The 13,066-nt window shown below is 40.9% G+C and overlaps 1 protein-coding gene across 3 annotated transcripts; it reads right to left on the bottom strand.

The window, feature by feature from the left end:
- Positions 1-271: 271 nt before the first annotated feature.
- Positions 272-6,478, bottom strand: spry2 (sprouty RTK signaling antagonist 2). 3 transcript variants are annotated; one of them, XM_085398904.1, is made up of 3 exons: positions 5,835-6,478; positions 4,146-4,240; positions 272-2,675 (listed from the first exon to the last, which is right to left on the bottom strand). In XM_085398904.1, exon 3 carries the CDS (start codon positions 2,625-2,627, stop codon positions 1,626-1,628), a length of 1,002 nt encoding a protein of 333 aa, XP_085255030.1. In that variant the 5' UTR covers positions 2,628-2,675; positions 4,146-4,240; positions 5,835-6,478; the 3' UTR covers positions 272-1,625. The 3 variants fall into 3 exon arrangements, with proteins under 3 accessions (XP_085255030.1, XP_085255031.1, XP_085255029.1); XM_085398905.1 differs by lacking the exon at positions 5,835-6,478 and adding an exon at positions 4,669-5,802; XM_085398903.1 differs by lacking the exon at positions 4,146-4,240 and having other exon boundaries at positions 273-2,675; positions 5,835-6,471.
- Positions 6,479-13,066: the final 6,588 nt, after the last annotated feature.

Consider the following 13,066-nt stretch of genomic DNA (forward strand, 5'->3'; position numbering starts at 1 on the left):
ACGTTAATGTGTTCCCATTTCCGGTTTTGATCTCTCTAAACAATTTAAGCGATTGCGTTGTGGGGAAAATTCCAAAGCACCGGTTAATGACCGCCCTGCTTCGGATTTCGTGCCGAGGCTCAGTTAAAAATGTTGAGAATGTGCACCTTAAATTATATGAAGGAAAGTGTAAATCTAGATGAAACGGAGCTGCTCTTATGCCACAGTAAAGAGAAGCATATTCAGACAGTGAGAAACACACCAACAAACAGGAACAATACACACAAAAACAGGAACAACTACCGTCAGACTTCAGGGTTGTTTAATGTCAAACGTTAATATATTTGTCTCCTAATCCATAGTGAAATATTCATCCAGCTTTGACACTCGTACAGGGTCATCTCTGATCTTGCAGTGACTACAGAGTGACCCCTTCTCCCACAAAGAGGCGAAACATTGATGCCTTCTCAAAATAAATATTTTATCATTATAAAATAATAAACCTTCAAATAAATATATAGTTTTAACTTTATATTTAAAGTTATATGAAAATAGAATTTTCATATAAGGTCACTGTACAATTTACAAGTAGAAGGGATAAGATCTTTCTTTTGTAAATTACATAAACGTGATTAAGAAACATTCCAGTGAATGCAAAACAAAATTTCAAGCAAACAAAAGGTCAATTATCTGATTCATATACACCCATTAGCCAAAAACATTAAAACCACCAGTCTCCCTTTTCTTAAAAAACACTGTGATTAATGTTGTGTCTGGCAGTGGGGACACTGTCATAGGTTGTGGGTTGGTGACTTTGTTTCTGATCAGTTTGGGATATTTTAACGTGTTCTTTCAAATCGTTCCTGAGCAGTTTATGAAGTGTGATGGGAACACTGTCCCCTGTCCCGGGTGGGGCTTTGCGTAAACAACGTTTAAATGGGCGGTACGTTTCCCGGGCAAACCTTATACTGCAATGACATCATTGCTTCGCTTGTCAGTGGTTTTAATGTTGTGGCTGATTAGTTTAGGTATGGATTCATCAAGGTGCCTCTGGCATGGCAGAAAACTTTTCCCAGTTGAAGTATTATGTACAAAAATAAAACATCTGTTCAACTCGTTTTCTGACGTACGCACACCATTTGCAATTAAAACTTTACAGTCAGTAACAGGAATCTGTTCTTAGCATACAAGTTGTATTAAATGTTAAAACAACAAAAAGAGAGAAGACACTATCTGCTGGCCTCTCATAACAATAAAACAACGAGGGCACTTGAGTGAACAAATTTTTCAGGACATTAAGAAAAAAGGAGGAAAAAAAGACAGTAGTTGAATATGTCTTCATACCTTTAAATGTCGAGCGCTTCTTTTGGTTTACCTTTCAAGTGAAACTCCTAATGCTAGGGTGAGTGAATGCACCTCCCATGCCTTTAGTACAGAGATTTTTCTGAGCCCACTTTAAAAAGGCAGCATATTAAGGCCATTTTTCAGCAGATATTGTAATAACCTAGATGAAAAATACAAAACCTTAAGCACAACAGCATTATTAGATCTCTATTAAAACCTTTCATCTACACAACTACATGCCTATCGAGTTGAGTGAGCGTAGAGCCATTCCATCCATCTCCATTTCAACACACACACTACGTCTACGTTGGTTTCCGGACATCCTCATAGTGGACTGAATTTGAGTTCTTGCACCGACAGCCGGGTCGTTTGGCTCTGTCATAGCAGCACTGACACACTGCCACGCATCCTTTAACCGGGAGGTAGCACAGGATACAGGGCAAGAACAAGGAGAGGAGCGACACGGTGACCCAGCGGACGCAGCAGTGGGACTGCGTGCACGAGAATGGCTTGTCCGTGCACGTGTCCTCGTCGTCGCTGGAGCAGTGGTAGAAAAGGCCTTTTATGCAGCAGACGCATGTCCCGTACTCCACTGCACTATCTGCTGAGCACACGCACCGCCGGCCGCACATCCAACAGGAAGGGAGCACCCGTGGGCGACGGCAATCTGAACACTGACATCGGCCGCAGTCCTCACACCTAACCGAGTGTTTACCTTGATTTCTATTGACACTGCTGCTCGTCATCACCACTACTGGCCTGGACTCCTCATTCAGGGGTTTCAGCTCCTCTGAGTTCAGTTCGGAACGCTTGGGCTGTGTTCTGATTATCTGTTCGCCGTTCTCTGGGCTGCCGATAAGCCTCTGGTCTGAAGAAACGCTTCCCACGCTGGTCCTGATGCTGCTATGGGAGTCGTCTACACTGGAAGACTGCATAGCACCCGGCGTGGAAGAGTTTCCGTGCAGGTTGCGGAGATTATAAGGCCTCTCTTTTTGAGTCTCCTGCTGTCCACTGCCTCCTAAGCCCTGTGATGTATCCTGAGTACCTGAAGACTTTTGGGCAACAGTAGGCCCTTCTGTGTACTCATTGCTACTCCCAGTTATCCTAATCTGATCCAGAGATAGCACTGGTTCAGTATGGGGCAGCTGTCCTTTGTTCAACCCGGGATTTGAAGGACCGTCATCAGTCTGCCGAGTCCGTGGTTCAGAGCTCCCTTCGTCATTCAGTGTACCCGCTGGCCGGTTCAATGATGACCCCCGCTGCCCTCCTCCCCCGTCGCTGTCGTTCTGACTTCTGGAAAACATCTCGTGACTGAAGGGCCACTGTGGCTGGCAGGGGACACATCTGAAGTCCTGTCAAAGAAACACACAGTTTATATCCGTATGGAGTGGCACGTCATGCAAATTATGCCATGCAAATCCTAACCGATGTCAGTACGAGCACCACTATGGAAATTAGGTCTAACAAACACATCAGTGTGGCAGAAAAGATCTGTTAGATCGCACAGTCGATGTAATGTTTTAAGTCACTAGCTGCTGTCTGCTGGGGCCTGCAGAATCAATTTTATGAAGGCTTCCTTTGAATCACAAGCGAGTCTTTGTCTGCTCTCAAAAGGCAGGATAACCAAAGGTTGTTTGCTCAAAGCTGAATCTAAATCCACTCCCAGACCTTACGTTTATGCCTCTGATATTTGAATTTAGGTGCTTTCCGGCTGCTATTTTGTGAAAACTTCCTGTTTTCTCGCATGTATGACAATAACTCACCATATCTGAAGAGAGAAAATTTGCTTAAAACAACAAAAGAACAACACTATCCTGAAGGTCTGACTTACAAGGACTCACAATTTGTTATTTTGCGACACACTCATCTAAAATGAGTCTTTAAAACAAGTTGTCAAACAGGCATTTGGATGCGTGTGAAAAACGCCCAGACTGCAATGGGGACTGAGACACACGAGGTGAAGTTAATACCAGCTATGCAATGCTGGTAATGAATTGATGCTGTGAGGTCATGCTGCTGAACATGAAGAATCTTGCCCTTGGTACAAGTCCTACCACAGACCCTTGCTGCAGCGCTCACGCTTCCTGTCATCGATCTGGCATGTAACAAGGCTTAAAATGGCTGAAACTTCAGTTTCTCAAATGATGACTCTTTTGGTTGGCCATTTTAGTTTGCGTACTATATGCATGGGAAAAATTCACTATATTGTGGTATCTATTAAAAAACACAACCCCCACCCACCAAAAAACCCCAATAAAAACAAAGCTCGCAGACAAATTCAACGACAGCTTTGTTAACTTCGTTAAACTCAATGTACCAATGCAGGCGGCAAGAAGGTCTAAACACTCCTATAGAAAATTACACAATTATTCATGAGATTATAAAATTGTACATTTTATAATGTATCAGTTATCATTAATACACTGCTTTTGGGACACCCCTTATAAGCTTTATAATTAGTAACGCACCTACTAATTATAGTAGGTACGTAATTACCTTTTAAATGCAATCTTTTTCCAGGTAAATCGTGATCTTAAAAAATATATTTATACTAAAATATAGATTTCCCTCCCATCCTCTTCTATTGGACATGAAGAAACATTTCAGGTCATCATTCATCACAGCAGCTTTGTTGCTTATGTCAGTCAAAAGGCTGATAAAATTAGGCCTATTATAAGTGCATCACTAATCTGTCAGATTGAGCTTCGGGGCATGGCGATGTGCAATTTCTACCTTTAAACTTTATTTTAGAAGGCAAAACGTTAAAATAACCAGATTATAGCAGCATCAATACATCAATTAATGCTATGACGGTTGTTTACCTTATACTCAGAAAAGCCAATCGGTTGCTTGGTAGTCAACTGTCAGATCTGAAATTGTCGTTCTATCATAAGATGTTAGAAGACATCACCACTGGCTGAGGAAAAGTAAAAAATATTTTTCACTTTATTAACCTTCCAATAACCAACACGATCAGCCAACAGTCAAAATATCGTCTGACACAGCAAAAACATCAGAGGTAAATTACGTGTCAAATGACATGTTTCACATTTTCTACGCCCGTCTCTCACAGGGTCAACATTTCCATCGTTAGAGGTTGCATACTCTGATGATCAAAGTTCATTTCTTTTTAAACACTGAAGACTGATGTGGGTCAAACTGATAACTCAAACGAGGAGTTGAAGCGCATGAAAGAATGCATGTAAGAGGAGAGGAAACCAACTTCATTTCTATTAAACAAAAAAAACAAACAAAAACAAAGCAAAGAGCACCAGTGTCTAATAAGAGTTTAAGATGAAGCAAACCAATACAACAGCTTCGACTTCCCAACTACTGGATACTCACCCCAGATCAGCCATAGTTTCCCTTTGAATGTATTAACAAAAGTGCTCTGTACACAGGCTCATTTAAACCACTGCCTCACACCAAAGTGATAGGGTGGTGAAAACGAAAAAAAAAAAAGGTCTTGATTCTTGTGCTCGTGCTAATTACCTTTTAAATGCAATCTTTTTTGAGAAGTGGAGGGACCAAGGCCACCCCTCTTTTCAGTTACAATACAGGAACGGCTTTTGTTTGTTCCTGTGGCAAGTGGCAAATGGCCTGCAGCAACCTTCCCCATTCGAGCACATTTTTACATTGTTAGACAGCTGAAAAGATGATGAGTGACAAGATTTGAAGAAGAAGTTTGGAGCAAAGAAAGAGGCCATGTTAAGTGGGAGTACACTCAGAGGCTTTGTGTATGGTGGGACATCTTTGGGAATATCTTGGGTTCTTTTGGTTTTATAAGCCTGGTTAAAACAGACGCCTCCACACAGGAGTCTGTGACAGTGGGAGGGAAGCTGGAGCTCTGTGACAGGATCGAGCTTCCTAAAACTAAACAGAGCATCAGCCAAAAAGAAAAAAAAAAAGACATTAAAAGAATTGAATGCTGAGTAAAACCAGAAAGCCCAATAACTCGCGCGGGTTCTGATACGCAACCGATAAGCGCCTTGCCACTGTGTGCATGAGATTTATAATGCAAACATGCAAGCGTGCGGCACGGAAAACACGTTTAAAAGAAAGAAAAGCTAAGCGGACAGCTCGCAGCAGCGGACGGAAACAGTGCAAACTGTGGGTGCACGTATGAGCAAACACGTGCCAACTTGGACACTGCTACTTCCTAATAACCAGACACCAGCGGTCAGGTGAACAATTAAGCTAAATGAGTCATTAGTCAAAGGGAAGGCGGTGGCTAATTTTAGAAGTTAAGAGGGAAAGAGGGACCTTATAAACTTAAGAGGGGAAGGGTGACTAAGATAATGAGCTCAAAACTAAGCCAGCAGCTATGTTAAAATCATAACAGTGCACGTATGAGCCAAGTGCAACCCTAAAGGACGGGAGTGACAAAACCACAGCTAAGAAAACTGTGAGGGGGAACAAAGTTTGTTAGTCCAAAGCTTCAACCAAGAGCATGCGTATTGTTAAAAAAAAGAGAAAAAAAAAAGAATAAAAACTACACAGGTCACACTTACCGTGCTCGCGACACTTTTAGACCCCCGTTTAGGTGAAACAAATCCAAGTTGAGGGGGCGAGTATTCCCTGCGGCAACACTTCAGTCGGGAAAACCGTCGGTAAAATCCATTGACAAAGCTTCCAGCCGGAGCGCTCCTTCGGGAGAAGCGGCGCTAAGATGTAAATCCCATGTTTTTGCGCAACAGCACGAGGCGTTAAAGCACGCGATAACTTCAAACAGCCGCCGCACGATAAAGTTTATTAGCAAACTTAAAAAAGGAAAGAAGAAAAAGACTGGAACTAGAGAAGAGAAGCAGGCGACAAACCTCCCATTTACAGGTAGTTTTCACTCCGTGTGTTTTATCCGCGACGTTCAGAACGTCTTGCAAGTACTTTTTTTTTTTCCTCGCGTGTGAGTGTGATTTTTTTTTCTCTCTCTCTTTCCGGAGAGGTCGGGATTTGCGCTGTATGTGGCGTCAACCTGAAGGGGGGGGCGGCAGAGCACTTGTTGTGACAGCGGATATATCGCATCCGGTGCTCAACCATTGAATGCCAGAGAGTAGCCATTCACACCCAGTCTGATCAAGCCGATTAACCTCTTTGGAAATATGTGTGCTTGGGCCCGTAAAGTCTTCAGTTTCTTATAGCTGACACATTTTTTTTAATAAAAGAAGCACGTTACAGAGCAGTCCCCTGAAAATAATGTGTCATATGCTTACCATGTGAGGGTGTTTATAGGTTGCAAATAAACAGAATGTCAGTCCATTCGATTTGTTTTTAGCTAACTTTACAGGGTACATGGGTAGCACAGTATTAGTATTTTCTACTTAATGCAGTTTGTGTACTTTGTGAAAGTGAAAAAATGTAACGGTTACATTACATTGCATTATGAGAGAAGCTGGGTAATTGAGCACATCTTGTGAAGTACAGTATAACTGCTAGGTAGTGGTTTTGTACATTTGTGTAACATTATGTTGATGAATATTGAATTAACCTATATTAGGATTTATCACCCCTTTCCAAGTGTAAATTATGGCCTCAGAGTTAAAAATTTGTCAATATTGATTTTGTCCAATAAGATAAAGTTATCCCTCTTCAGTTATTGTTTTTGCTGGAAAATGAGAAAATGAGCGTACCAACACTAAAACCTGCCGTAAATGTTGCAATAAGATAGAGTTTGTAGTTGCAAGCATCTTGCCGCCCTGCTTTTACTCGTGTGATTGAGCTGTTAACTTGCTCAGAGTTAGGAGCTTGGGTTGTCGAGCTAAGTGTGTCCAGTGTTCGATGGTTTTTCAGTTGAGGCAGTTAAATGTAAGTCTACTTCACTGACATGGTCTCAGGGTGGTGGTGTGTACAGATGACCTCTCTTGTTTGTAATATTCCCACAGTATTTACATTTTATTTGAGAAAATCTTGATATTTGGTGTTCCTGTACAACATTGCCATGTAAAATATCACGATGCTATGCCGTATCGATTTTTCCTTTTACCCTTACTGCTTAGGTAGCCTTTTTCTACTGCTGTCTTTTTTGGTGCTACTTCTCACTGTTTATGTAACAGCTAAATTCATTTTATACATGATTACATTTTCAAAATTTGACTATAATATAACAACAAAAACATATAATATATAGAGTACATTTACTCAAGTACAGCACAAGTTCACTTCAATTCCACTTCCTTTCTCAGGGAGATTGTGTACTCTTTAATTCCAAGTTTAATTCCAATTAACAACTACGGCTAGATGCCAAACTGTTATACAGCCTGCAAATTGTGACTGTTTATAAAGGATGGTGTGGCTTTATTTATCGAAGTGCTTGCTAGTAACTGACAGGGATGCTTTTAATTTAAAGTAAAGTAATTTTACTTTGAAACACAACATCACTTCTTTTCTTTTTTTTCCACACTCCCAAGTCCTTAATGGAAAACTACTGTCTCCCTCTAAAATCAAGGTAAGCTGAAGACAAACTGCGAGATGCAGTGCCAGATGGAGTAGTTTCACATACTCATATTGACTTTCCTTTGACGTACAGGGCACTGAGTTAATCTTACTGAACACCTCAGGACACTTTTCTTATTTCACACCTTTTTAAGCTCTGCTACCAGGCTGCTATGGATTTAAATCCAAAAGCAATCAATGAGAATTGATACAACTAATTAGCAAGTCAATACTGTAGTTACCCCAGAGCTCTTGTGAATAATTATAAAGTGGCGCCACTGTGTGGCCATCTCCATATACTACAGGCTACAATCAATAGCATGTGGATTTTCTAATATAATAATAGACTTAAACTAGCTTCAAAATCAGTCACATTCCTTTAAATGACTATGATAAACACATGGGCACCAATAAAGAGAAGCAGAATGGCATAAAGATGAAAATAGGATGCAGATCAGTGAGTCTGGATTTAGATTCAAGGATGAAAGATTGAATGGTTGTTATTTAGTAGTCAAGTCCTACACTTATATCATCTTACAAAAAGGCCCGGACAGACTGTTACCCGCCTTGTGTCCCTGCAAAATAATAAAAAGAGCAATTAGCTTGTGTTCAGCGAGCCTGAACTCAAGCAGAAGAGATTCAGTGAAAACAATGGACTTGGACATCTCCATTCCCCCGTTTTCCTCTAATTTAGTAATAGAGTGTCTGATCAATTTCAGACAGAATAATTATGAAGTTGTGAGAAGCACACTGCTGAGAGAGGTCACTTTAATCAGCTCAGTGTATGACTTGGCAAATTAACTTGGATCAGGGTCAGCAGGCTCTCAAGACTTCCCACTTTCTTTCTACAATTTGTCTTCCTTTGTTCCTCCCTGGCTGCTCTTCATTTACCCTTAAAGCTTTGTTGTTCTTGATAACATGTTACATGTCTCCAGCAGCACACACATACACAAAATGAGCCAAGGCACAATCAAGACTTGCAAAATAATTCTGTTTATTTAGGTGCTACATATGTAATGTCCCCCTTTTTGGTAATAAACACTTTACGTCACTTACATTTGATAATTTAGACACATTCTGTTGTTGTTTGTTAACTATCAAACATCACATTTTCAGTTAAGCTCTGAAACAACCAGATCTGTTTTTTCACTTTAATCTGGTCAGACTTGATTTTTGTCCTTTTGTGTGAGTATTATTATTATTATTATTAATTATTATTATTATTATTGTGTTGTAATTAGTGTGTGAATTCTTGTGTTACGGCTGAAAGTTTGTTTCTTTCTTGTCATAGTGGCCTTTGAAACAGTCTACTCAGCTAATTCTTGATGTTTGTGGCAGTTTGTTAATATGAGTTGTGCAGTTGTGTCAGTTTCGGTAGGCATTTGCTTACGGAGAAGGGTTATCAACCTACGCAAACATGCTCCCATGCAGTTCTTCCTAAAGCTCAACAGCACTTAGTTTGTCTGTATAATGGCATGAGAGATCACATCACTTCTTCACTTCCTCCCACCATCGACTCACTTCAGTTTGCTTACCGGACTAATCGTTCCACAGACGATGCCATATCTCACCTGCTCCACACATCCCTGAGTCACCTGGACACTGGCAGAGGGAATTATGTTAGGATGCTGTTCGTGGACTACAGTTCAGCATTCAACACAATAATTCCCTCTAAGCTTTTCACCAAGTTGACGGATCTAGGACTCAGCTCATCACTGTGTCAGTGGATCCTCAACTTCCTCACAGACAGACCCCAATCAGTGAGGGTAGGAAAACAAGTCTCCCCCTCCATCTCACTCAGCACTGGAGTGCCTCAGGGCTGTGTTTTAAGCCCCCTGCTGTACTCACTGTACACTTATGACTGTGTAGCCACATCCGACACCACCTCCATTGTCAAGTTTGCTGACGACACTGCTGTTGTGGGCCTGATCTCCGACAACATCGAGACGGCCTACCTGGAGAAGATTAGGAACCTGGAGACCTGGTGCCAGGAGAATAACCTCCTCCTAAACATCAGCAAGACTAAGGAGCTGATCGTGGACTTCACTACAAAGCAGGCGAGGAATTACAAACCCCTCATCATCAGTGGCACGCCAGTGGAGAGAGTGGACAGTTTCCGATACCTGGGTGTCCACATCACTCAGGACCTGTCATGGTCCTGTCACATCAACACCCTGGTTAAGAAAGCCCGTCAGCGTCTCTTCTTCCTCAGAAGACTTAGAGACTTCCATCTGCCACCGAAGGTGCTCAAGAACTTCTACTCCTGCACCTGATCTTATGTGCTGCACAATAATGTTTAACATTTAGTATTTACTGTCATATTCCCATATATCATTGTGATGTTGTTTATTCTATTACTCTTGTTCTCTTCTGCTTGCTTTCTTTTTTCTTTCTCAGCAGGTGATCCAGGTGATTGATATATGCATTTTTTTTTCTCTGCCCGTTCTGTTGGTTTTTGTCTTTTGCCCTTCTCCCCCGTCCCTCTTCTCAGCTTTTTCTCTTTCCCTCTTTCTTTCTCCCCTTCTTTCCCCCAGTCAAGTCTGTCCCGTATTCAGTAAGTGAAAATAAAATAAACAATAAAAGGTGAATCAAATGGACCATTACGGCAAGGCTGGGATGGTCAGTTTGGTAAAGTAAATCCATTGGGCATCTTTCTTTGCCTTTAGACAACAATTCTGATGGCAAAAGAGCCAAACGGGACAGGCCAAAAAAACAAAACAAAACAAAAAAAAAAACATCTGCACCTGGTTTGGGAACAGCACCAAGCAGGACAGACGAGATCTGCAAAGGGTGGTGCGCTCGGCAGAACGCATCATTCAATCAGAGCTCCCTGACCTGCTGTCCATCTACACCAAGCGGTGCAAGTCCAAAGCTAGGAAGATTATGATGGACCTCTCCCATCCCAACAATGGACTCTTCTCACTGTTGAGGTCTGGGAAGCGCTTCCGCTCCCTTAAGGCCAAAACAGAGAGAATGAGGAGGAGCTTCTTCCCCCAGGCTATTCGGGCCCTGAACCAGGTGTAGGACTGGACTCTCCCAAACACGTCACTATAAGACTGGACTCTCACACACGTCACCACACGCACCACCACACATTTCCTATAATCCTATAATTCCTATAATTTATAATCCTTATCTTTATAATCTCTTCTGCTATTTGCACATTCTTTACTGTAAATTCCTAAGTTAATTTGTAAATTTTTGTAGTAAATTGTAAATATTGTAAAACTTTTCTTCTGTCATTTAATGGTCGGGCATTGTACAGCTACAAGCATTTCACCCCCATGTCATACTGTGTATGGTTGTGTGTGTGTGACAAATAAAATTTGAATTTGAATTTGAATGAAAAAGTATTTGCCTCCTCTTTGACTTCTTGTTCTTTTCTTTTCTTTTCTTTCTTCTTTCTTTCTTTCTTTTTTTTTTTTTTTTACATATTTCTCACCTTTAAATGTTTGTTTCACCTCATCAAACAACTTTTAATATTACACAAAGTTAACCTGAGTAAATATAAAAATGCAGTTTTCAAATGATGGGGAAAAGTCTCTGCCAGCCTACAAGGCCCTATGTGAAACTGGTTTCACTCATACTCTGATGGAAGCAATGGGGAGCAACAGTCAACCGAATTTTTCACCTAAAATTCTTTTGGATTATCAAGATGTTTTTTGGCACTTTGGTTTCTGTCAAGGGTTGACAATTTGTTCAAACACAGTAAGAGAGAAATGAGACACTGGCAGACCGACTCAGAGTTTCAAAGACGTGCGCACGGGTGAGAGTCTCTGAGCAGACTAACACACCGAGCACCGTTTACTCGCTTTATTTATAAGGCAAAATGGGTTACATAATACTTCCTCTTTCAACTGAAGAGGGGAGAGCTCAGGCATTGTCTTAGCTATCTAACTTCTGCACACAAACTGAAAAACAACGACACAGCAGTATTCATGCTTATCTGACATCGCAGACACTGAAGTAAAGAATGCATGTATATGTCCTGTCTTTGTCAAACATCTCACACACTTAAGCAAGGAATACATTGTGTTCTTTTCAACAGTAAGCTTTACCGTGTGAAAATATATAAACACTTGATTTATAAGGCATACTTGTTTCTACTTGATTATACTTTAATGATTTAACTAAAATAAAAATTCTCTTAACAGTTTCGTTTCGATCAGTAGTGGTTTTCGCCTTTGAACTTTCCTATGGAGGCTGTTTTTGCCCAGTCTCTTTCTTATTGTTGAATCATGAACACTGACCTCAACTGAGCCAAGTGAGGCCTGCAGTTTGTTGCATGTTGTTCTAGGTTCTTTTGTGATGTTTTGATTGAGTTGTTGATGCACTCTTGGGATTTATTTGATAGGCTGGCCACTCCTGTGAAGGTTTACCATTGTTTCATGTTTGATCCACTTGTGGATAATGGCTCTCAACATGGTTTGTTGGAGTAGCAAAGTCTTAGAAATGTCTTTGTAACTCTGTCCTGGCTGATAGATGTCAGCGACTTTGTTTCTTGTCTGTTTCTTGTGTTGTGTTGCTGGTGATCTGGTGGAAGTTAAGAGGTTAAGCTATTCAAGTTTTGGCCAAACCTGCATTGAGAACTACACATTTCAAGTTCAGGAAACGCATACCAAAACTACTCCAAAAAACAAAAGCACAATTTCTGCCATCTTTTGTTTATTTTTTTTGTTTTCAATATGAGTTAAATTATTTAATGAACGGGTAACACACATAATACACAGTCTTAATTAAGAGCAAAGTTACCATCTGTTATGGCCTATCTCCTGCCTTTATTTGGGACTATAGGCCACATGAAGATGATAGTCTAATCATGGAAACTGTAATAGATTGAAGATTTGCTGGGCTTGTTGAATTAAAAGCATTCACAGTTGTGGAACAAAAAGGTGGTTTTAAAGTTAGAAGTCTGACCTTTGCCTTACATAAAATAAGGTCAAGCACACAATGTTTCCTTGCATTTTTGTCTCATCGATATTCTATTTCCTTTTGTGTCAGCGATTTCCTCCTCACACTCTCATGAATTTCTGTGTCAACAGATGAGTTTTCGCATCTGCGGCACAATGATGCAATGGTAGCAGATCCTTAGCAGACACACTTGTGCCGATGAGCCAGGCATGAGCGAAAGGGTAAAGATTTCAGGGTATGACTAATTTTCCTCTCAACTCCCACCTCGCTCATTATGTAAACACAAAAAACTTGTGCTCAACTGGACAGACACCCCTCATTTCCCTTCCACCGTGCATTTTCACTCAGAACTGTGTTTCCTTAAGGGAATTACTGCAATCAAGAATAGATGTATAACACTGAG

The sequence above is a fragment of the Rhamphochromis longiceps genome, linkage group LG23 (genome assembly GCF_057381845.1).
Source record: "Rhamphochromis longiceps isolate RC_006_pf linkage group LG23, R_longiceps_female_GT1.1, whole genome shotgun sequence".
NCBI classification, from domain to species: Eukaryota; Metazoa; Chordata; class Actinopteri; order Cichliformes; family Cichlidae; genus Rhamphochromis; species Rhamphochromis longiceps.

Excerpts from the sequence above, each read along its gene's own strand:
- spry2 (XM_085398904.1), bottom strand. The coding sequence starts at position 2,627 with ATGTTTTCCAGAAGTCAGAACGACAGCGACGGGGGAGGAGGGCAGCGG.